The sequence below is a fragment of the Ctenopharyngodon idella genome, chromosome 3 (assembly GCF_019924925.1).
Source record: "Ctenopharyngodon idella isolate HZGC_01 chromosome 3, HZGC01, whole genome shotgun sequence".
Lineage (NCBI taxonomy): Eukaryota > Metazoa > Chordata > Actinopteri > Cypriniformes > Xenocyprididae > Ctenopharyngodon > Ctenopharyngodon idella.
Genome location: NC_067222.1, coordinates 32,923,390 through 32,949,199, shown reverse-complemented (window position 1 = coordinate 32,949,199; position 25,810 = coordinate 32,923,390). Strand labels below are relative to the sequence as shown.

Here is a 25,810-nt window from a genome sequence, read left to right as displayed (position 1 = left end):
ATAACATTCCTGTAATGTTTTTCTAACGTTCCTATAACGTAATTCTAACGTTCTCCTAACGTTATTCTAACATTCCCTTAATGTTATTCTAATGTTCCCCTAACGTTATTCTTCTACTATTCTGAGGGATTCCCAGAATGTTTTTTTTTTACGGTTTGTTTTTGGTTAGCCAGGAAAGTTTTCTAAACCGAAATAGAACGTTAGTTTTTGGTTTGTAGAATGTTATTCTAACGTTCCTATAACGTAATTCTAACATTATTATAACATTCCGCTAATGTTATTCTAACGTTCCTATAACGTAATTCTAACATTATTTTAATGCTCCCTTAACGTTATTCTAACATTCCCTTAATGTTATTCTAACATTCCCCTAATGTTATTCTAACGTTCCTATAATGTAATTCTAACGTTCTCCTAACATTATTATAACATTATTCTAACGTTCCCCTAACGTTATTTTAATGTTATTTCAACATTCCCCTGATGTTATTCTAACGTTCCTATAATGTAATTCTAACATTCTCCTAAGGTTATTTTAACATTCCCTTAACGTTATTCTAACGTTCTCCTAACATTATTCTAACATTCCTATAACGTTATTCTAATATTCCTGTAATGTTATTCTAACGTTATACTAACGTTCCCCTAACGATTATTTAAGGGTTATCTAGGTTATTGAAAGATGACCACACTGCAACGTTCTGGGAACGTTATTTTTTGGTTGCAAAAAGAAAACCTAAAAAGAACGTTCCCAGAATGTTATTATTTGATTCTCAAAAAAAACAAAAAAAACGGGAACCAAATACTAACGTTAGGAGAATGTTCTGTTTTTGTGATATATTGAATATTGAATACAAGTTATGTTTATGTTGTACAATTTTTTTGAATCCATTATAAATTGTTAAATGTTATTTTTCTAATATTCCTAAATAGTGTTTAATTTCCTATTTGTGCTTTACGTAAAACAAGTGTTATGTGCATTTATTGAATTAATTATTTTCATTTGGCATACCTGCGCCATCTCAAGAGATTTGCTATTCTTGTGGTTAATCCACAGAATTATTCATTTTAAAAATATTTCCCTTTCTCACGTTTCCGAAACAATAGGATTTTACCAGGGCCGGACCATGGCATGGGGACTCAACAGAGCCCTCTGGAGGATGGTGTCATCAATCACTGATGTCGATGGATGTTTTTTGGGGGGTCTCTTCTCGATGCTATGATCACCTGCTACATGTTATCCACTATGAAGACCAGTTACATTATGTTCTAGCTAAGCAGGCAAAGTGTTTCCAGAGTAAAATCGATCTTTTCATGCATTAAAAACTGATGGAGAAGATAAAAAAAAAGTCAATACTCTTGTCACGTCATGCCAAAACAAGTCATTTATTGTACATTTCAAATTTGTCATAACTCTTGAGGCCTTTAAACTATTATTTAATTTTCTGAAAGCTTGTTTCATTTGTCCTTTCCTACTTGTGTAAATATAAATGAGTACTAGTAATCTAGTTACATACCCACACACTGGACAAAAGAAAGGTCAATCTTAATCTATAACAACAAAAAAGGCGTAAACAACAAAAAGGTTGTGTAAACCATGAACCACAGAAAAAAAATGTCAAACTGTGTTACGTCTAACCTGTAACAGTGGACACGGACACAGCACAACTCTTCAAAATGTGCAAAAATGACACTGCTGCTGGGAATGGGTCAGGGTTTGCTCATTCAAGAGTTAAACAGAGATGATATGAAACATTATATGGGTGTTTCTTCAGAAGATTGCAATCACTGACTGCTCGAAATCAAATTTCCTTTCTTTAGATTGATAATGAAGAACGAGTCTTGTCTGCGACATCAGCGCTGATGAGTAAGGTGTGATGTCACTTCATTGCAACGGTTACAAATGATTTACACATTACTTGGTCACACGTCTAACTTGCCATTTTCTCATAAAACTGTATAAAAGACAGCCTTTCCTTTATTCATTAAGGTTAATGAGTGGCACATCAATACAAATATTAACTAGTCTCTGTACAACATTTACAATGAGTGAAAAATGCTACAGAACAAGTAGAACAGAAAGATATAAAAGCTCCTCTATAACTGATCAGATTAATAGTTACTGAAACAACCGAAACATTAATCGTTACATTCCAAATAAAGGGCACAAACAGAAAGAGATTAAGACCATGCAAAGAAACAGATTTAGTACAATTTGTGCAACAAAGCAAAACTAGTTTGTGACAATCGAGCATGTAGCAGTATTGGCTCCTTTAAAATACTGAGATTCACATAGTATTTGACTAGCTAAATCCAGAAAATGGGAATACAGAATACTGTGAGTGGCATGGTGATACATTCATGAGATGTACAGTTCAAGCACTTTTATTAAATGTGCAGCTTCACTCATGTACAATATCAAGATGTTTAATATCATGTGACCAAGACAAAAAGGTAAAATAATGGGGTCAGTACATTTTTTTTTAATGTTTTTGAAAGAAGAGTGTTATATGCTCACCATTTCTTTGATCCAAAATACAATAAAAACAGTTATGTTGTGAAATATTATTTCAATGTTCTCTAAGCTGAATTTTCAGCATCATTACTCCAGTCTTCAGTGTCACATGATCCTTCAGAAATCATAATAATATGATGATTTGATGCTCAAGAAACATTTATTGTTATTATCAATGTTGAAAACAGACTGATGAATAGAAAGTTCAAAGGAACAGCATTTATTTGGAATAGAAAACTTTTGTAACATATGTCTTTACTGTCACTTTTCATCAATTTAATGCATCCTTGCTTAATAGATTTTGTTAAAAAAATGTTACTGACCCCAAACTTTTGAACAGTAGTGTATATATATATATATTTGAATTTGCATATATTTTGTATTTAGACCATACATTGTTCTAATAGGCGTTTACCATGATATTAATGTTTTAACTAGACTGTATTATGGCCAGAATTTTGTGGGGCTTTTTTTGTTTTCTTGGTAAAACCATAAAATTTTATTATATCATAATCATTTACTTCTCACTCATTATGTACTACATCCACCTCTTCCTTGAAACTTCAATGGACCATTTCATTCAAACAGACTTCTAAGAAAAATAAACCTTTCTTTTTCACATTTTCTATATATTTTTCTTTCTATATGTATTTACTATATTGTACAACTGTGTCGCTTGTACTCACACCGTTCGCTTGTGCTTCTGTATTACATGTGACCCCTCAGTCAAAGGATGGTCAGCACAGTCCCGTTACAAGCTGTATGATTATTTCAGCCCATCGGTATGACAACTGTAAGCATTTGTGCACTTAACAGTAGTGTATTTTATCCTAGGATGGGCTGACATGATTTTATTATTTTCACAGCAGACCACAATGTATGTTGGCAGAGAACATTCAAAGGAAGTTCCCTTATCTGCTGATTATAGTTATTATACAGTCATGTCTTTCTATTGCTCTGTCCATTGATTCAGCGCTGGATTGTTAAAACTTCATACAGGCAAACAGTACTTTATAGAGAAGGTCTATAGGGCTGATTAAAATGTTCAAATAATAATAATAATAATAGTAATAATAAACCCCACATGCCATAGGGTGCACGTATAGCTCTCCTATATGGTGTGATCATGTGATATTTATCATAATTCTACTTGTTTTGTTCATGTGTAGAATACAACACTGAGTTGTACATACTCAGAGGTAGTGTGTATATATAACTGAGAGTGAAAAGTACACTTCTACTCTATATTCCAGTTTCATCACTTGTCTGTGTCATTTCTACAGCCTAAACTCATAGCATGGAAATGGAAACTGTAACCCGTGTGTGCGTGAGGCAGGGCACATGAGAGACACGATCATTTTTACAGCAATTTGCTCTGTAAATACATTATGACTTGGTTTAAGGGGATACATTTCAAACCCCCGGCCTGAAGGGGGAGCTCTCTACCAAGTTTGAGTCCTCTATCTGCTCTCAGCTCAGAAGCCTAATGCTTGATTTCTAAAATGGAGGGGTTGTGATCGAGGATAGCCAAGATGATCTTGTCCATGTACTGCCTTAAACGGAAGTTGATCTCCTCTTGTTCTTTCAATGCTTCAACCAGCTGGAGGGATAGAGAGATTGACCAAATGGGTGAAAAAACAATGACTATGGCAGTTCGTGTAAAGCTAAAGGACATTTTGCAGGTTCTTCTTGATAAAAAAAACATCTGCTAATGTTCTTAGTGTAAATGCAAAGCACCAATAATCATATAAACACTACATATTAAGAATCACAGAATCATTTAGTGGTACTGAATGTAGGCTACTTAAAGGGGTGAATTTTTATCAAAAATATCTTAATTTGTGTTCTGAAGATGAACGAAAGTCTTACAGGTTTGGAACGACATGCGGGTGAGTACTTAATGACAGAAATGTCATTTTTGGGTGAACTAATACTTTAAATAAATCTAGGCTCTCTATGCAGTAGAAAGGCAATTAAAAAAAAAAAAACTGGTGCTACATGACTAGAGAAAGGAAGGAAAACTCATTATGCACTGGGCTAAATACGACCGTCTGTGAGCGGGTATACAAAAATGCGGAAGTATGATCTGTAGTATTTACAAAAGTCCTGTCCGGATGAAGCTGACAAATAAACCAGGACATCTGGGTGCAGGTCCCTTGTGAAAAAGTAGTATACTGTAGCATACTTTTAAAAAGAGTACAAGTTTTTATAAACTTGATTACTTAACAAGATTATGTTAACATAAAAATTATTTGTGAATTGCAAAATGAATGTAATTTTTTTCAGACACTTCCATATTATGTGCAATTAAATGAAAATGTATTATAATTTAAAGTTACATTAAATGCAGTTTACACATACTACAGACATTGTTACGATACAAAGCTGGTTGAAAATCGGCAAACTTATAATTTAATTGAGTATAAAAGAATGCTAATAACATATAGTGTGATTGCATAAAATTTTTAGGGGATGGGACTAATATACTATCACTTAACGGGACCAGTCATTGCTAGTTTGTGAGGTGTCTGTACACAGTGACTGTGCTTCTCACCTCGTCTCTGGAGGCGTTGTCTATCTCTGCTGCCAGTGACTGGGCCTTGGTGTGACAAGCGAACAGGTTTTTGGCCTCATATAGGCTGAGGCTGAGAATCTGTCCATTGAGATCATCGTTCTGGTCTCTGAGTTTATGGTTCTCCTGTTAGAAGTTTAAATACATCAGGGAGCAATTCATATTAATGCCAGGAGGTACATATGCATACACTATGTCTATATACTATACACTAGGGGGCCTCAGCACGCTACCAAGGGAGCCACAAAAAAAAAAAGCTTATTTTAATACGTTCTTTCAACAACTGTCATTTTTATTTAAGAACCAGGGATCCCACAGCCTTGGGAAACCTGCTTACTGTATATGAGCGAATTTTAAAGTGTGATTTCCAGACCTGGAAAAGTCATGGAAATTTCTAAAATGAATATGAATTTTTTGATGCTCCAAAATATTTTATTGGGCTGAAATTGAAATTTGAAATTGAAAAAAAAACAAACAAACAAAAAAAAAAAACACTTTTCCCTTAATAACAATTGACTGGAAACTTCATGTAAATTCACTGATCATAAAAAGTGTGAACCCTGAAATACATTCAGTCCTTAATCAACTGAAATTCTGGAATTTTATTATTTTATTTTCATGATTTATTATTATTTTAATATATTTGCCACTCTTATTTTCTTTAAACAAACAAAAAAACAATTGAAAACAAGCAGCTTTGTTATTAACAGAAATATTTTAATTGGAGGGCGTTTGAATATTGTCCTGGACAGTAGTGGGCCTTGGAGTGAAAAAGTTTGAGAACCTCTGATATATAGTACATTATATATTATTTATAGCAATTCTCATCGACTTCATTAAAATCTGACAATTTTCAGTGAATAATGACTTAAATTACTTTATATTGCATAAGCCACTTTTGTTATACTTACATGTGCTTTTTATAGCTTAATATATATATATACATATAATAACTATGTATCATACAAACAATCATGCACCTGTTTGATCTGCAATGATACTGTAAGATAACATATCATCAGCACAATAAGCAAAGCCATCTTTCCACTGTACCTGCTTAAGCCGCTTTACTTCGTGCTCCAGTTCAATCTCTCGAGTCTTGGCATTGTACTCCGACAGTCCTGCAGCACTACGGCCACGGCCGGGCTTCTCAGTCTCCAGTTTAAAGAGTTGCAGGTGCTCCAGTTCACGCCGCAGGTCTTCAATCAGCTACATGCACATGTGGATTGTGTGAGAGGTCTGTAGATTTATGTTTATGTACGTGTACAGTTGTAATTTGCAAAATGACTTGCGCTACCTCTTGCATGGCCTCTCGCTCCTTCTGAAACTCGTGTCTGTTCTGCCAAAGCTTATCCATCATTTTCCTGTACAAATCCATCTCATCCTTCAAACGCAGGCTTGTGTCTTCCAGTTTATCTGTCATACGCTGCTTCTCCTGTGCACAAATATACATACAAATAAACACAGTGAACAACATTTTACCATGAAATGAGTAATTTGGATTTAGCAATTCTGTCTAAAATCAGTCTTGTCTCTATAGTGAGATGTTACTGATTTAAATTAAAGCCATACCCTAACTTTCTCAACATCGTCACTTGAACGACTGCCACTTACATTTGAAAACTCACACCAGATTTTTCGACAACCAGTTACAGAATATTCATTTAGGACAACAGATCGTATTTTCATTAATACTTTTTGAAAACAGCTTAGAACAAAACCAACAAATATATACATTGTGCCCGAGACACTGCGATACTGATATATCTTATCAACAAAATTATAAATACAATATAGCTAGATCTAAACCAGAGGATAATTTATACCATCGTTATACCATATATTGCCATATCAACCAATCCTAAAACTGTACTGTTAAAAGCATTTTAGACATAACAGTATGACTTTCTGAAACAATCTACATTGTGGGAAAAAAGCTATACAAATAAATTTGACAACATAGCGAGTAAAAAAATCCCTTTAAAGGGTTAGTTCACCCAAAAATAAAAATTTCTGTCATTTATTACTCACCCTCATGTCGTTCCACACCTGTAAGACCAACATTCATCTTCAGAACACAAATCAAGATCTTTTTTAAAAAGGCCTCCATTGACAGCAAGATAATTAACACTTTCAGATGCCCAGAAAGCTACTAAAGACATATTTAAAACAGTTCATGTGACTACAGTGGTTCAACCTTAATGTTATGAAGCGACGAGGATACTTTTTGTTCGCCAAAAAAACAAAATACTAGATCATCACTAGATGTTGTTGAATAAAGTCATTATTTTGTTTTTTTGGTGCACAAAAAGTATTCTCGTTGCTTCATAACTGTTTTAAATTGTTCAACTGTTTTAAATATGTCTTTAGTAGCTTTCTGGGCATCTGAAAGTTTTAATTATCTTGCTGTCAATGCAGGCCTCACTGAGCCATCGGATTTCATCAAAAATATCTTAATTTGTGTTCTGAAGATGAACGAAGGTCTTACGGGTGTGGAACGACATGAGGGTGAGTAATTAATGACAGAATTTTAATTTTTGGTTGAAATAACCCTTTAAGGCATATAATTTCAGTTGGCGGCCATTTTGTGTCCCATGCATCTGTTTTCTAGGTAGGCAACAGACATATTAGTACTTGAATAGGGAAAACTGTGTGTCAAGATCACATATTAATGTATTTCAAACCAGCAATAAAATCTGACAAAAATTTCATCATAAATTTATCTTCTTCAGCTAAAAACTGCATTTTTTAGTTTAGTCCACGAAAGGACCTTTAATATTTTTGCTATATCAGACAGTGACCTAGTTTGTTGCAGTAGCTTTATGAAAAGGCTACACCATGAAGTCGTGCAGTTGCTTCAGAATGTTTCATTCCATCTCAGAGATCAAAGCCTCACAGGCTCTGCGTCTAAATACAGGGCTGCTAATGTCATGCAGGCAGCAGCTTTCACACTCATTACACTAGCTAATGCAAGCAGCACCAAAGAGTGTGCTGTTAACACTGACAAGCTCCAGGGATTTCACCGCCTGCTGAAATGTGTCAAAAGATGCTTCAGCGAGGTCAGAAGTGACAGTGTGAAAATGGGTGCGTGAACGTGTGTCGGAGAGCGAGAAAGTGCTATCTTTTAATTGTTAAATGAATCACGTGATGCATAACTTGATGAGCTGATGTAAAATGTGGGCCATGTGGTTGTGATGGTCACGGGAGTTTTGATGCATATCTGACCTGGTCTAGTTTCTCAGTCTGAGACTTGAGTCTGCACACGTTCACTTTCATCTCTGCGTTCTCCTCTTCTAGCTGCTGGACCCTATAGGGAGGAATCATCCATTATAAAGTAGTATGCCATCCCTGCTGAATAGTGTTTCTGTGTTATAAGTTCTTGAAATCCCCACATGCTTCATATATATGTCTTTTGTGAGGTTTCTTATCTGAGAATTCAGGTACCTGTTACTAAGCAGTTCAATCTCAGTGCTCTTGTCTCTCTCCATCTTACTGTAGGCCTCTCTGTGTCTCTTCAGCTCCTCCTCTAGACATTGCTCTGCACGAGTTTCCTGATCTTTGATCTGCTCCTCCAGCTCATGTACCCTGATGGGTAAACATGTACAAACAAACACATACAGACATAAGAAAACATTCTAGTACAAGTCTCTTATGCTCACCAAGGCTGCATTTAATTGATCAAAAATACAGTAAAATCACTAATGTTGTGAAATATTATTAGCATTTAAAATAACTGTTTTCTATTAGAATTGTCTATTGAAATGTTTTAAAATGTAATTTATTCCTGTGCTGGCAAAGCTGAATTTTCAGCATCATTACTCCAGTCTTCAGTGTCACATGATCCTTCAGAAATCAGTCTAATGTATGATGATGTGATGCTCAGAAAGATTTCTTATTATTGTCAATGTTGAAAACAGTTCAGTGCTGCTTAATATTGTTTTACAGGATTCTTTGACTAATATAGAAAGCTCAAAAGAACAGAATTTATTTGAATAATAAATCTTTTAATAAATCTCTATTGTCATTTTTGACAATTTAGTGCATCCTTGCTGAACAAAAGTATTAATTTCTTTCAAAATGGTCTTAATAACCCCACAATTCAAAAATAATAAATCACATGTAGTTGCCATACATTTGTCAGTATGCCCTTTATAATGTATTGTGTCTGTATTTAATAGTCAGATCTCTGCCATCTTTACCTGTGAACTAGTTGTGTGTTTTCCTGTTTAAGTTTGGATTTCAGATCTCCATTAGCCAGGCTGTCGTTCTCAAGCTCTGTGATCTTCTTTTCCAAATAACTCACCTGCAATAGGAAAAAAGATGAGTTTGTTATAGACAATCCATTCTGAATCACATTCACAGGAAAACAGCATTAACAGGCTTCAAAAGTATATTTAAAACATTATTTGATTTCAGTTTTTTATGCATTAAGCAATTCAACAATAAATGTGGTTTTCAATGACCACATTATTATGCTTCCAGGACCTTTTCAGTGATGTCAATATCACAGGAGTCGATGCTGTCTCTGAAGAGATCCTCTGTGCTGCCCTGACTGCTGCTGAAGTTACTGTGGTGGAAGAGCTGACTGTGGGACACATAGAGAAACAAAGAATCAGGAAATGGAGCAAAAGTTAACCAGCCTTCTCTCTAACCAGTTAGTCAGACAATGGGTATTCAACACTTTGTAATGGCATATTCTACAGATCTTGTGAACATAACAGAGGTGAGAGACTTACCGACCAAATGCTGTACTGGAAATTTTCCTGTTTGGGCTGTAAAATCAAAAGATCCCAGGATTAGAGAAAGAGTTTTGCACTGCTACAACCTTTTACATTTTATATTCTTCTGACACATTAAAGAGCTTCCTAAAACCCATATATTTACCACATTTTCCATCATAAACAGACTGTAAATGATACAATACCATGCAAAAAGTCCAATTAAATGGGTATACTGTATATACTTTGATGAAAGCAGAAAAACGTATTTATGACAGACAGACAGACAGATAGATAGACTATATTGCCAAAAGTATTGGGACACCCCTCCAAATCATTGAATTCAGGTGTTCCAATCACTTCCATGGCCACAGGTGTATAAAATCAAGCACCTAGGCATGCAGACTGCTTTTACAAACATTTGTGAAAGAATGGGTCGCTCTCAGGAGCTCAGTGAATTCAAGCGTGGTACCGTGATAGGTTGCCATCTGTGCAATAAGTCCATTCGTGAAATTTCCTCACTACTAAATATTCCACGGTCAACTGTTAGTGGTATCATAACAAAGTGGAAGCAATTGGGAACAACAGAATCTCAGTCACATAAAATCACAGAGCGGGGTCAGCGCCTGCGGAGGCGCACAGTGCGCAGAAGTCACCAACTTTCTGCAGAGTCAATAGCTACAGACCTCCAAACTTCGTGTGGCCTTCAGATCAGCTCAAGAACAGTGCATAGAGAGCTTCATGGAATGGGTTTCCATGGCCGAGCAGCTGCATTCAAGCCTCACATCACCAAGTGCAATGCCAAGCGTCAGATGCAGTGGTGTAAAGCACACCGCCACTGGACTCTAGAGCAGCGGAGACGTGTTCTCTGGAGTGATGAATCACGCTTCTCTGTCTGGCAATCCGATGGACGAGTCTGGGTTTGGCGGTTGCCAGGAGAACGGTACTTGCCTGACTGCATTGTGCCAAGTGTAAAGTTTGGTGGAGGGGGGATTATGGTGTGGGTTGTTTTTCAGGGGTTGGGCTTGGCCCCTTACTTCCAGTAAAAGGAACTCTTAATGCTTCAGCATACCAAGACATTTTGGACAATTTTTATGCTCCCAACTTTGTGGGAACAGTTTGGGGATGGCTCCTTCCTGTTCCAACATGACCGCGCACCAGTGCACAAAGCAAGGTCCATAAAGACATGGATGAGCAAGTTTGGTGTGAAGGAACTTGACTGGCCTGCAGAGAGTCCTGACCTCAACCCGATAGAACAGCTTTGGGATGAATTAGAGCGGAGACTGTGAGCCAGACCTTCTCGCCAACATCAGTGCCTGACCTCACAAATGCGCTTCTAGAAGAATGGTCAAAAATTCCCATAAACACACTCCTAAACCTTGTGGAAAGCCTTCCCAGAAGAGTTGAAGCTGTTATAGCTGCGAAGGGTGGGCCAACTCCATATTAAACCCTACAGATTAAGAATGGGATGTCATTAAAGTTCATGTGCACGTAAAGGCAGGCGCCACAAAACTTCTGGCAATATATAGTGTAGATAGGCTGTTAATAGACTGTAATTTATCTTCCTCAGTGCTTCCCATCAATCTTGCACCCATTGCAATGTTTGTTTATTCAATTCTGATAATCAGTTTTGTTAAGAGCCTAATTACTGATTCACTATTGCCCCAAGTGGCCAAGATCATGTACTGAAGTCAGTTTGTCCTAGGTCATGAGATTAGACTGATAATCAGACAGCTCTGAAGGACCTCAGTAAAAATAGGACACCTGCACTCATAAAGCTCTGCCTGTGTTTATGTAAGCGTGTGACACACGTCACTCTTTAAACCCCTTCTCTCGTTACATCACACGGGTCTGATCTCCAAAATACAAGTCAGCTCTCCTGTCCTCAAACCCAACCCAGACATCACAGCACTGACAAAACACGTATAACTACCACAACAATGATAGGCCCTGACAATCTGCAAACCAAGGGAGATGAGGACAAAATACACGCAGCATTCACACACATGCCCCCAAAAGAGCAGTTGCACATAGTTCTTCATGACCTGTTCTGACCTGTTAGCTTGACATATTTGATACAAAAAAAAATAACAACAGAAATTAGCTATGAAAAAAAAAAATAATTCTGGTGGCTTTTACACTAAACAGTCATTCAACAGCAGAAGTAATGTTTTTATGAATTAAAAAAAAAAAAGAAATAATCCAAATGTTTGCAGATCATTACAGAGGTACACTACATATTGGTGCCGATCACGTTTTGCATGAATGCATTTTAACTTTAGCGCAGTATGCAGTGGAGGATTTGGACAAAAATGCCAGGGGATCAAAAGCCAAAGGCCACAAAAATGCCACATGATCCCACTTCCTCATCACACCTATTCACCCAGAGAAAAGGAAATTGCACAGCTCTTACTGAACGTCCCTCTTGCACTGTTCCAAACCTAGGCTGTTCCAAAAGGTAGACACTTGATTATGCTGTCTCCTAATATAGCCTTTTTATTATAATTTACACTAATAATTTATAATAATAATAATAATAATAATAATGAGAAGGCAATCCCAGAATGCACTACATTAAACTTGGAGAAAGAAAAAAATTAATCACTACATATAGCTACATATACATGTATTTCAGTCAATACTGAAAAGTGTAATTCAGTCTAATTAAAAACTGCTTACTTTTATAGAATATTATTTTATTAGAATATTATTTTATAGAATAAATTTTGGTACGGTTCGGTATGTGCTATATTCAGGGAAAACAGGACTACTGTCAAATAAAAATAAAGAAAATAAGAACAAATAATCAAACTACAAGCAACATCACAAATAAATACAATAGAGCAAATATTCACATAAAATAAACAGTGCTTTTCAGGTTTTTCAGGTATCTAACAGTAGTTTTCAGGTATAGAAAATGGATAAAGTAATCAAATATAAAATAACACCATGTCTTCACTGTATAAATTAAATAAAGATTAATCATTATTAAAGTTACAAAAGCTATTCAGTCAAGAGCAGTGAGTGATTTCTTTGTCATTTGTTGTTTGATTTAACATTAAAAATAGTTTTTTTCCCCTTTAAGACATGCACGATCCAGTAGCCTACATATACTGTCACACATGCGTTGTCTTTCTCGACTATTATACGTTCACTTAAGACATAACCGACTATGTTTGCTAGGACACTAGCCAGGACGGGCATGTTGACATGAACTCAGTATTTGCGCGCTGTCTGAAATAAGCGTGTGTGCACTTCGGATAAGCGCACACACAAATCTTCTCACAGTGCGCGCAAGTTCTCTTTCGCGTCTTGCTCTTGAATGTTTAAATTAGCAAAGCTTAAATGAGTTTAGTTTAAACACAGATAGCAACGTGTGCTGTTCAGGTCTCACCAGCGCTCACGCGCTATCAACACCAGGGTGATGACAGCGTAAATGGCTCGACATTAGAGCATGCGGCACTTGCATTGAACAAAGTTTACAAAGAGTGACTGTTTTGTCCACGCTTTTTGATTATCGTTGTTGTAATGTTTTGGGAAGCCAGAATGCGCATCCATCGACTGAAACATACATTATCTGAACATCTGTCTGTTTTTCGCGTTGCTATTTTAAAGGGAACGATTCAGACAGTGTAAATATGCTTTCCGTTGACGCAAATGAAGTCCATTTGTCACGTGAACCGTCGCAACGTTAGCACAGTCTGCTCTGAGTCCGGTCTAGAGACACGAGAGCACAGAGTGGATCATATCCGCAGACCGTGAGTCGGCTCAGACCACGAAAGGTATCGGACCCATTTGAATTCTGTACAGAATGCTGTATTTTTAAAGCGATAAAGAGGAGATTAGGAGGAAAAACAATTAAAGATTAGAAGGAAACTAGGTTTTACTGAGTTTAACGGCCCTGGCCGAGCTGTGATATAAACAGAACGCTATTGGCTATTTTAAAAAAAGGGGTGGAGCTGTTCGATATGTCCCACCCTGTCTTCCTGTTTCAGTTGAAATTACGTCAACACATTGAATAATGCTGCATGTTCCAAGGCAATTCAGCGGGCCTTTAAGTACACAGCCTTGTACATTTTACTTTTTTGTTTACATCAAAGTTTGTAATGCCGAGATTCACCTCTTAGCTGGTTGGTTTGGTTCAAGACTTATAACTCTGATGACTTCTAACTCTAATGAGGACTTACTGAAAATCCCTTTGGGAAAAATACTTGCGGAACCAAGGCCACTGAAAAAGAGGGCGGGGACTGTTGCACTCTATTGCCTATTCCCTGTCTTAGAAGGAAGCTGTCTATGTAGGAAGCATGCAGTTAGGCGGCTCAGCAGGTTTTGTGATAGAGCACCAGCAGCATATGAGGTGGAATCCTCATAATCCCATGATGCATTAAAGCATTAAAGATGAAAGATTGCAGTGTCGTTCTCCGGAAGTACCAAATATGTTAGGTGGCCACATGATAATAAAAGGATTATTTCAGCAGTTTTCATCAAATTCCACCACACACACCCACTTAAACACCCCAGGCCTTTCTTGAGGGTTTCAGTTTTCCCTCACTGTCTCTGATAACATTCACAAAGATTAGTAAACCCTTGACTGGAACATTGTTGCTATGGTAACAGCTCCTCTGATGAAACCCGTCTCTCGATAAAGCTTTTGACAGTCTGGGGTGATTAAAGAGACTCATAAAAATATATCTCGCTTTAACTAGAGTGAAGTGAGACATAAAGAATTGTCTCAGAAGTGCAGTGCAGTTAAGAGCACTAAAGACAGTATTCAGACTGATAAAGGTAGGACAGCATGCTAGATATATACAGTCCTTAAGCATAAAATGGCTTAAACATCATCACAACATAAATATATTTTTAAGTTCATTATTAATATGCACTGCATCAAGCTCAGTAAAAATAATAAAGCAAAGATTGCAGTAGAGGCAAGATAAATATAAATAATTAGATGTTATCAATAATTACTTCAAAAGAAAACAGGTGTATGTAATCAGAAAAGTTTATTTTACTCAATGTGTGTGTGTGTGTGTGTGTAGTTTTATGCTTATAGAGTGCTGCAAAGTTAGCATTTTTGAACTTTCAGTTCCATCAATTTTTTTTTAAACTGCCTGAAATAAGGTCTGTGGTTAATTCTACAACATAATTATTAGTAATACACAACTCATGTTTTTTGTTTTGTTTTTTTTAAAGTGTGTATGTCTCTAAACTAAACTAAACTAAACATTAAACATGACGGTGAACAGGAAAACTCATTTACACACTAGTCCACTTTTACAGCCTCAAGGTTTTGCAAACTATTTTAACTCAAACTTTCTAACTTGTATATTTTACATAAAGACTGAAGCGTTTTTTGTAAGCTTGGTGGTGACGTTGAAGTCATGCGGCCGTGGTGTAGTTCGCTTAAAGCCTAACTTTACTTTTTGGTTTGAATGTTTAGGCTTCAAAATTCAGAAAAGTTGTGTTAATTTTGCAGATTGTCTTGATGAACAAAAGGTCTAAGAATCATAAAGTTTTGTTGGTCACAGAGCTTATTTTCTGCAATAATCCAAAAGCCAATGGAATAATCCTATTGGGTTTTTGCTGAGGGAACCAGAATGATGCTAATGCTGCCTTCACAGAAATTTGATAATTCACACTTCTGAAGTCGTGATTACGAGCTCATCGCATTCAAGTTTCGAAATGGGAAGGGGTTCATGTGCAATTTTTACCTAGGAAACTCGTATTTACGATAATTCTGAGAGCATGTCAAGGCAGCATAACTTTCAGGTAGGCCTACAAAAATACGTCATCACTGCAGTGCTCTAGTAGAGTACCATGCCATTAGCTTAGCAATATGCTAACTTCAAACTCTGTCTCCTCTTACCTGTTAGCTTTGAGGTTTTTGAGTCTGGCCTCTAGGTCATTGAGCAGGTTGACTTTCTTGCAGCACTGAGAGCAGTAAACATCCAGAAGCTCACTGTTGTACAGGTGTCTGATCTTCTGAGGGGTCTGACCAGCACTGTAAACATCAAGTGATCATCAATACTGGCAGTGAAGCATTCAGATTTAATATTTAACAAAATATTTCATAATATAATAAGATGAGAGATTTCACATTTTGCATCTAATGATACAGTATGTTATTGATAGGATAATTATCTTTGATTCAACCAGAATCACACAGCACAAATATGAACAGCTGAAGATTGTAAGGCAAAACCGTTTCATAATTATTGGCTGTTGAGATTTTATGTTTGACAATGACATGATTAATAGCTGTCAAAAATTCCCAGCAGCATTAATTCAAGAAACCGTATTTTAGTCAGAATTATAAATAAATACTCCACAATGATAACATGGAGTGAATCTCAAGAAAATATGTCCAGGTCATATTTCAACCTCAAAAAAGAAATTAAATGTTGTTTAAAAGAAAATTTAGCTTATTTTTTAATCATTAAGTTTGGTATATTTGAATTAGTACATTATTTTACATACAAATTATCATTACCATAATGCATTGAGACACTTTATTGAGACACTTAAAAAAAAAAAAAATTCTTTTTTTTTGCAGAAATTTGAAACTTTTTTTCAGAAGAGAATGTAAATTTTCTGTATTTTGGTAATTATAATTTAGATAAGGATCTGCCTAACTGCCATGAAAATAATGTCACATATATATAATTTAAAATTTAATTAATATACAGCCTGAATTCCGGAAATGTTGGGACGTTTTTTTAAATTTGAATAAAATGAAAACTAAAAGACTTTTTTAAATCACATGAGCCAATATTTTATTAACAATAGAACATAGATAACATAACAAATGTTTAAACTGAGAAATGTAAAAATTTTATGCACAAAATTTCCAACAAGAATGTCAAATTTGGACTCGTCTGACCATAGAACACTTTTCCACTTTGAAACAGTCCATTTTAAATGAGCCTTGGCCCACAGGACACGACGGCGCTTCTGGACCATGTTCACATATGGCTTCCTTTTTGCATGATAGAGCTTTAGTTGGCATCTGCAGATGGCACGGCGGATTGTGTTTACCGACAGTGGTTTCTGGAAGTATTCCTGTGCCCATTTAGTAATGTCATTGACACAATCATGCCACTGAGTGATGCAGTGTCGTCTGAGGGCCCGAAGACCACGGGCATCCAATAAAGGTCTTCGGCCTTGTCCCTTACGCACAGAGATTTATCCAGTTTCTCTGAATCTTTTGATGATGTTATGCACTGTAGATGATGATATTTGCAAATCCTTTGCAATTTGATGTTGAGGAACATTGTTTTTAAAGTTTTCCACATTCTTTTTACGCACTCTTTCACAGCTCTGACCATCTTTACTTCTGAGGGACTCTGCCTCTCTAAGACATTCCTTTTATAAATCATGTTACAGACCTGATATCAATTAACTTAATTAGTGGCCAGATGTTCTCCCAGCTGAATCTTTTCAAAATTTCTTGCTTTTTCAGCTATTTGTTGCCCCAGTGTCAACTTTTTTGAGACCTGTAGCAGGCATCAAATTTGTAATAAGCTCATTCAGTGGATAAAAGTGTTTTAAAAAAGTGTTAAACATTTATGTTATCTATGTTCTATAAAATATTGGCTCATGTGATTTGAAAGTCTTTTAGTTTTCATTCCTGGAATTCGGGTTGTAATATAAATAAATAAAATAATAAAAATATTTAAAAAAATATATAATAATATATATATATATATATATATATATATATATATATATATATATATATATATATATAAATCATTTCTTATTTCTTTTAGTTTTTGCCTGGACATTTCATGCTATTTACCCACATTCATCCATGCAATCAAATGAAAGAGATCACACATATAACACCGTGTGTCAGTATTTTATGTGAGAGGTTTTTTATAGTGAGTTAGTTAACCTGGAGGGCAGAGAGGAGCCCAGGTCAGAGAAACCATTAGTACGTGTGTCATCATCAGGGATGGGGCTGCTGGGAGTGAAGTCCACATCCTCTCCCTCTCCATAGTCCTCAAACTGCTCCTCCACTGAGATTACTGAGGCCGCTGCTGACGAGACCATCTGACCACAGCTAAACCAGAGAAAGAGACAGGTCACACTTTATGTACTAATTATTACATTTAATTGTTATTTATTTTATTTTTCATTGTATGAAATTTAATTATTTTCAAATAAATTAATAATTATTACATGAAATAATATTTTAACTAAAAACAATAAATTATGGCATCATAATCTCAAATAATGCTAAAAAAAACTCCCACAACAAAGAAAACAATCACAATGATGCTGACTTGTTTCCATGTAGATAGAGTCCACCCAGTCCTTCCTCTTTATCCTCATGACGTCCTCCTTCAGAAGATTCAGATCCTGCTCCGCTGTCAGCAGCACTGTCCATGTCTGACTCCTGCGCATCCCGTCCACCCATTCCTTCCTCATCCGAATACAGCTGGCACTCTGGGTACGGCCGCGTGCACACAATGATCGGGGGTCCCAGACTCCCCTCCCCGTGCTGCAAACAGATATCAAAGAAAACCTGTTCAATAAAGTCATATTGCTCAAAAAATCAAATGTAAATGCAACACAGACATACAGAAGTTGCTCAAAACCAGACCGGATTACTATGACTCACTATGTGGTCTCTTCACACATAGATCTAAGTGAAGTGGCATGAGAACTTAAGAAGACTTAAGAACTTAAGAAATCCTCTGTCAGAGGAACACAAAAGATAATGGGTCAAAGGTTATGGAAACTTTGCTCATTAACCCCAGAAGACACAAACGACAGCAAGACAGGACAAAGGTCATCATGGTGAATTGGTGTGAAACATTTCAGTTGACTAACGAATGGTGAGTCTAACAAAAAAGAGAAGGATGATCATTTAGATTGTATAGCAGAGACAGAAATCACGCTCTCATAAAGAAATAAGATATATTCTCCATTTAATATATCATTTCTCACTGCTCACTCTATCAAGGTTAGATTTTTTTAACATCCATTCTCTCCTACAACAAGTGCAGCTCAAAATATTAACTTACTTATTAAAATTCATGTCACATCTCAATGGCAGGAGGACAATGTGAATCAGCTGATGTTGCCCAGTGGCTCATTGTTATTTGCACAGAAAGAGCAGAATAATTATCACAATATGAGAGATTGTTACATCAATGCTGAGTCTTTATACATGTTTGCATACATATACAGTATCTAAAATTGTCTCATTGTCTAATATGAAAGTATATTTATATTTGCATCTACATGTCTTGGGAGTGTATTATTAAAACAGAATTATTGCTGGTCATTAAGCCTTTACTGCATTCAGGGGAACTAAAATACACACTAGTGTGCTTTAAAATGACTTTACATCCCTCACAGATGATCATACTCTGTCTATAAGACATTTATTCATACCGTAACCACACTTTAGAATGAAAGAATTTCTTTGCACAGATAAAATATCAATCTTTTTAAAATGACTTTTAACCATCTGTTTCCAAGGTCATTTTAATGGATATATAAAGTCAGGGTGTCTTTTATCAAATCAACTATACTTATCATCCCTTTATTGAACAGTATATCTATTGTTTTATTGATTCATTCCTTCTTCTTGTAAAATGTTTAGCTTGAAATGTGTTTGTGCTATATTTCTTTGAAATAAATGCCATTTGGTCTGATATTTTGTCCTAATGTAAAGACATACGTACATCACCACTATATCCAAAGCAACTTTACTATAAGATTGTTTATTTGTGTGTATACTAATGTACAATTAGTACGAACACAAATAACTGATTTAGGAGCAGGTTTACACACATATAAGGCTCATAGTGCGCTTTATTACACTCTCAATATACCATAGACTGTAAAAAAGATGGACAACGTGTCTCCACCTCCTTCCACTGTAGAAAAATAAAACCAAAATAACCCAGAAACAGTCATTGCCGATTACGTCATTTGGAGCCCAAGTCTGTGAAGTGGTGATCCTGAAGTGGAGCCACTATATCAAGTTCCCGCCCACACTCCTGTCCCCGCAGATCGCAAGCACAGCAGTCAATCATGACGTTACACTCCATTTTTATAGCATCAAATAACTAACTAAGGCCAAACTTATTGGAAAAACGAACACTTGGAACACTCTGTGTGATAAGAACTACCTAAAATGACAGAAACCATCTCCAGGAAAAAAAATTGTTGTGTGAAGTGTAATTGGATTTTTTAGTTTGGCTCGTGTCTATTCGATTACATGGAGAAGGCGGGGTTTATGACCTATCCTGCAGCCAGCCACCAGGGACAATCGAAATACTTTGGCTTCACTTTGCACCTGTGTGGCACACTTGATCAATAATACTATATTCATTTCGTGCAGTACGGGAGGCAGCAGTTTCAAGACCATAGTTCTAGGACAACATTTTTAGGACCGTAATTTATTGCGACTGTGCCACCTGGCCAATTCTACTCCAAAAGAGGAAACCTGAATTCAACCTAAAATAAAACAAACAGATGCAAAGACTACACCCACAGGAATGATTACATTTTTATTTTCTTTCCACCTTATTTCTAATGCAAGAGTGGGCGTGGCCAGTTATTTTAACTGTGCAAAAAGTTCATTATGGTGACTTATGTCGTAAACTGGTATTTATTTAATTTATTAACAGACTAATAAACATACTAGTTTGAAGCAGTTTTACTATTTACTGCACTTAAAGTCACGCTAAGCTGTGGTTAATGAAAAAGAAGTCTTGTACATAGCATACATAGAAAATATCTTGCTTCCGTGCTGAAAAATAAGGTCTTGCTTCCCAGCAAAACTGAATTTAATACCAGAATATAGGGCCACATATATTTTTAAAAAAAATATTTCCAGCAGTTGTGTTTAGGGTTAGGGGTTGGTTAGGACAATATATCAATTAAATTAAAATAATTAAACAACTTCCTGAGAACTGTAGTCAGCTGCTCTCCTCTCCCATGACCCTTCCTCACTCTCTGTACTAAACCTTTACCCGGTTTTTCCCTTTCCTTTATTTTCTTTTTCTTTCCTCAATAATATACAATATATAAAAAACTTATTTTTCGAAAAGCATTTCATTCTTATCAGAGTGTATGGGTACATGCAGTAGTGTGTATCTCAAATGACTCCTCTCACATTCACACCTCAGCAAGCCTGTTACCTTTGTAGGTCACACACGGTACTCACTCACCTCTCCACTCATGCCACATGACAGATCCAACAAATGAGACCTATGCACAGCAAAATAAATAAATAAATATATAAATAAAATAAGATACATTTATTTCATAAGATACCAAGACTTGTTTCAGGGCCAATGGTGCAAGAAAAATAAACTTATAAAAGAAATTAAAATAAATATCATAAATTGTTAATAAAAGTCTAAAAACATCTTATAATTGTCTAAAAATTTAGTTCTCATGTAACCTTATCTCATTTTAAGGATGTGTAGATATTTTTCAAGGGTTAGTTCACCCAAAAATGAAATGAAAATGATGTCATTAATTACTCACCCTCATGTTGTTCCACACCCGTAAGACCTTCGTTCATCTTCAGAACACAAATTAAGATATTTTTGATGAAATCCGAAAGTTTTTACCACATTCAAGTAATTACCACATTCAAGGGCCAGAAAGGCAGTAAAGACATTGTTAAAATAGTCAATGTGACTGCAGTGGTTCAACCTTAATGTTATGAAGCGAGGATAATCCTTTTTGTGTGCAAAAACAACAAAAAAATAACGACTTTATTCAACAAGTTCTTCTTTACCCTGTCATTCTTCTACACTGTTTACATTGTATAGACAGTGTTACCCTTCCGGGTGTAACGCCGACTCAGTATTGGCCGAAGCTGTTCACGACACATGCGTGTGATGCTGACGCAGGAGCCGGCAATAATGAGTTTGAATAATGACATAGAACCTGGAAGTGCTGAACGTAAAAAGAGTATGAGACTGACACAGAAGAGAAGAAATTGTTGAATAAAGTCATTTTTTGTTGTTTTTGTGCACAAAAAGTATTCTTGTCGCTTCATATCATTAAGGTTAAAAGGACTGTAGTCATGTTGACTATTTTAACGATGTCTTTAATACTTTTCTGTCCCTTCAATATGGTAATAATATTGCTTTTTATAAAAAAAACCTCTTGGATTTCATCAAAAATATCTTAATTTGTGTTCCAAAGATGAACGAAGGTCTTAGGGGTGTGGAACAACATGAGGGTGAGTAATTAATACAGAAATTTCATTTTTGGGTGAACTAACCCTTTAAGGGAAAATGGAACAAAAATACTGATTAAGAAAATCTGCAACATAGAACCACTACTGTGAGCAGAGACATGCCGTCCCAACATGGAGGATAACTAGCATGGATATCCAGTAACCTCTGCTTTAGTCTAGTCTTGTGCATTTTTGAAAATGTCCTCGAGAAAAAAATAAGCTTCTAGTCTGTCCAGTCTGATCTGCAATTATGCCTACGACAAGGAAATGTAACGTCCGGCCACAGGAATAAACATCACAGGCCTAGTCACATGTGAGCAAAACTTTGATTCTTCCCACATGGCTGTATCTTTGGAGATAAGAGCAGAGGAGCAGATTACTGATGACTGATATCTGCATAGTCTTAATGTGAAGCTTTGACAGCATAATAGAGGTTCTCCCTGCTGAGCAGCGACTGTGATGAATGCAGCCCTATCAGATACACTCTGACTGCAGTTATGTGAGAGGAGATGCAGGGGTCTCCTGCAGTGAGAGCCCAGATAAATGAGCTAAAAACGAAGACCCCTTTTGGTCCAACCCGACCTGAATCTGCCAGCCCCCCTTAGACAGCACCGTCTGGAATGCCTAGACTTAACATTCATTATTTACACTCTGCTACTGACAGACTGCTTTTAATGTTAGGCATGCATTAATACACACACATACTTTACATCATTTCATAAACAAATAAAGCCTATACACACACATTTAAATGTTCTTTCATATATCATGCATAGTTATATGTATTTCACAGATGAAAGCGGATATATGCAATTGCAACTGTTATCTGTTCACCCATCATTACTCTGTGTATACTGATTTGATTTGATGTGACCGATTAACTTACAACAGGCGTGGTTTGCAGACTATTTCTTATTAGACACACATCTCTTTTGAAATAAATATCAGTGATGGGCAGCTTCACTATAATGCGGTTGTGCACTTTAAAGACACACCCTAATAGAGTTTGACTGTACAAAATCACATATCTGAGAATAAAATTAAGGGTATCACAACTGTATTTTAATGTTTCAACTCACTGTTGAAAATCAAAGCAGGACCAGTTTGCAGATTTTGCTCTTTGCTGTTTTTTAAGGTGAACATGATAGACTAATGCTGTCATGCCGCAGCATCCACCCTACCTCTAGTGTTTTATGCATTTTTGCGGAGTAAAGACTCAAAGCTTATATACAGCTACATCTTGATGCATCCAAAATCTGGGATATTATGTGCTAAAATATACCCAACCAATGATCCACATTGCTACAGTTCGTTGAGTTGGAGAGACCGATCATCATTGAAAAGCCAGTGACTCCACTCTGGAATATCCAGCCAGGTATTGATTCAAACGCATAATGATGTCCATGCTGAGTGAAAGCTGCTGTATTCTTGTGGAGTGAAAGTGTGATTCGGTCAATAGTTAGTATGTGATCAAACACTCTTTTATGTGTCATTACTGACCAACAGCAATATCCTTTTATTACTTGGCTTAAAGGGACAGTTCACCCAAAAATGAAAGTTCTGTCGTCAAGAAAGAGAGTGAATAAAATGACAGAAAATGGTCAGAATGTACACTAAAAAAAGAATAAAATGTTTCTTAAGCAGCAAATCATCATATAAGAATGATTTCTGAAGGATCATGTGACACTGAAGACTGGAGTAAAGGCTGCTAAAAATTCAGCTTTGACATCACATTTTAAAATATATTACAATAGAAAACAGTTCTTTTGAATTGTAATAAGTAAGCAATAAGGTACGAGAGGCTGTGCTGTATCGTGAATAAGTCATGGCTGAAGGGCATTGTTAGGCACGACGCGAAGCGGTGTGACTTATTCACGATACAGCACTAGCCTCGAGTACCTTATTGCTTTTATAAAAACGGTCACCACACAATACAAATATTAAAGCCAAAAAAATATGTATCAATGCAACTTTCATGTAGTAAAATCACTTAAAGCCTTCCTTCCGCCGGAAAAAATTGTCCCTGACCGTGAACAGCAACAGAAGTTATATTATTACGCCATTAGATGGCGGCAAAAACTCTCTTTATGAGTGATTCACTCAGTCACAAAGACTTTTATATTGAAATGACTGAACTGTTGTGAACACGGAACAAGACGCAACTGACAAATGCTTTGACTAGCGCTGTCAGTCATGGGAAAACCCCTTAACTGTTAAAAGGACAAGATAATACATCAGACATTTAAACTGATTTTTTATTATGAACATAGGACTGACCTAAAGGAAAATGCCAAATCTGAATGCAGGTAATAAACTCACTCAATTGACCTCTTTCTCACAAAACTCTTCTACATAATACAGTAAGCTTCAATGAACAATATCAATTGAGAACATACAGTTTACGTTGCTAAGAGTGGTTGCTAAGGGTGTTGTGTAGTGATACACAGAACCGTTGGGTGAAGCGGTCATAGCCGTGTTTTATCGTGAATAAAACACAGCTATTGACCAATCAGAATCAAGGACAGGAACTAACCCTTTTATAAGATACCATAATATAACCATAACTGTATTTTTGATCAAATAAATTTTGAACGGCAGTGGATTAAATGTGCTTGATGCACCGCTATTTCTTTGTCTCAGAGCATGCCTGAAAATATTCAAATGCACAACATGTCTCAAAGATCTCTGATCTATAAATAATAGAGAAGTTTTTGTCTGTGAAGGAGATGTGGAACACAGAGTGATGGAAGAATCCACCAGTCTCTCGATCACATACATTATTAGATTATTTTCCTCTGTGAATACAGAGCAAATATTTTTCTCTAATTTTTAGATGCAGTTTAATGTCTGTTGATCTAGAGAAGAACAGCACTTCTTTACAGATCTGCCATCTTATGATGACAGCAACCCACACAAACAAACACAACACTGGCTAGCATCCAAAGTGCACCATCATATTCAGTCTTTTAAAGTGCAACTCACCATAAATGTCAAGTGTGCACATAAACATGAGAGAAAAAACTCTCAAACTTCTGATGACAACAGCGGTCCCTACCAAATATAGTACTGGGAACAAACCAACAAACATTTTGGACCAACTATCAACCCAAATCTATATACAACACCAACTACCTCAAAACAATAAGCATGTACAAATTATCATACAGTTTAAACCCTATATCTTTAAATAGCTTTACCTTTAACATTACTGTTTTGTTCTTATTTACCTGACATTAACTAGCTAAATGCTATTTTTAGCTAATGACCCTAATGAACCTGTCGCTAGCTAAGAAGTTGGATCGAACACTTACGCACACTGAAGTATAACCGTCAGTTACGTTACTGAAGTGACAACAGAAACATGCTTGCAGGGAACATTCAAGCTGGCTGCTCATTTTCCGTATCATTTGTGCTTGGCTGGTTTTGTTTGAGATCTCGGTGGAAATGCAGCTGGATAGTTGGCCATCTCGCTGCCTACACAGTCAGCAGACAAAAGACAGTGTGGATTTACAGGGAGCCATGAGTCATAATCCAGCTCTCGGGGCTCTAAAACCACCGGCTGCCCTTCTCTGGATGGTATCAAAGCAAAACACTTTTGAACTCTTTATTGACCTTGAAAATGGTAACCCAGCACACACACAGAAAGGCCAAACCAGAGCTGTAGTTACACAATCAATACTGCAGGGGCACTTGGCAAAACAAATTACCTTATTATAACACAGCTTGTGTAGGCGTCCCTCTGAAAGCAAGGCATGTCAAGACAAGTGGAAATATGGTTCACATAAAGTGAA

At 36.3% G+C, this 25,810-nt stretch overlaps 1 protein-coding gene across 4 annotated transcripts in view; it reads right to left on the bottom strand.

Moving 5' to 3' along the window:
* Positions 1-1,367: 1,367 nt before the first annotated feature.
* The window catches only part of rab11fip4a (RAB11 family interacting protein 4 (class II) a), a 58,750-nt gene continuing 34,307 nt past the window's right edge, over positions 1,368-25,810 (bottom strand). For 2 of the 4 annotated variants that reach the window (XM_051888471.1, XM_051888474.1), the window contains 12 exons: positions 18,091-18,308; positions 17,700-17,867; positions 15,672-15,806; positions 9,824-9,859; positions 9,573-9,672; positions 9,287-9,390; positions 8,532-8,672; positions 8,313-8,394; positions 6,385-6,522; positions 6,141-6,296; positions 5,070-5,213; positions 1,368-4,115 (listed from right to left, as the gene is read on the bottom strand). In XM_051888471.1, coding sequence (XP_051744431.1) covers positions 3,999-4,115; positions 5,070-5,213; positions 6,141-6,296; positions 6,385-6,522; positions 8,313-8,394; positions 8,532-8,672; positions 9,287-9,390; positions 9,573-9,672; positions 9,824-9,859; positions 15,672-15,806; positions 17,700-17,867; positions 18,091-18,308 — 1,539 coding nt within the window. In that variant the 3' untranslated portion in view covers positions 1,368-3,998. Of the gene's footprint in view, positions 4,116-5,069; positions 5,214-6,140; positions 6,297-6,384; positions 6,523-8,312; positions 8,395-8,531; positions 8,673-9,286; positions 9,391-9,572; positions 9,673-9,823; positions 9,860-15,671; positions 15,807-17,699; positions 17,868-18,090; positions 18,309-18,834; positions 18,854-20,994; positions 21,035-25,810 lie in introns of those variants that run through there. The other 2 variants (XM_051888472.1, XM_051888475.1) reach the window with 2 other exon arrangements.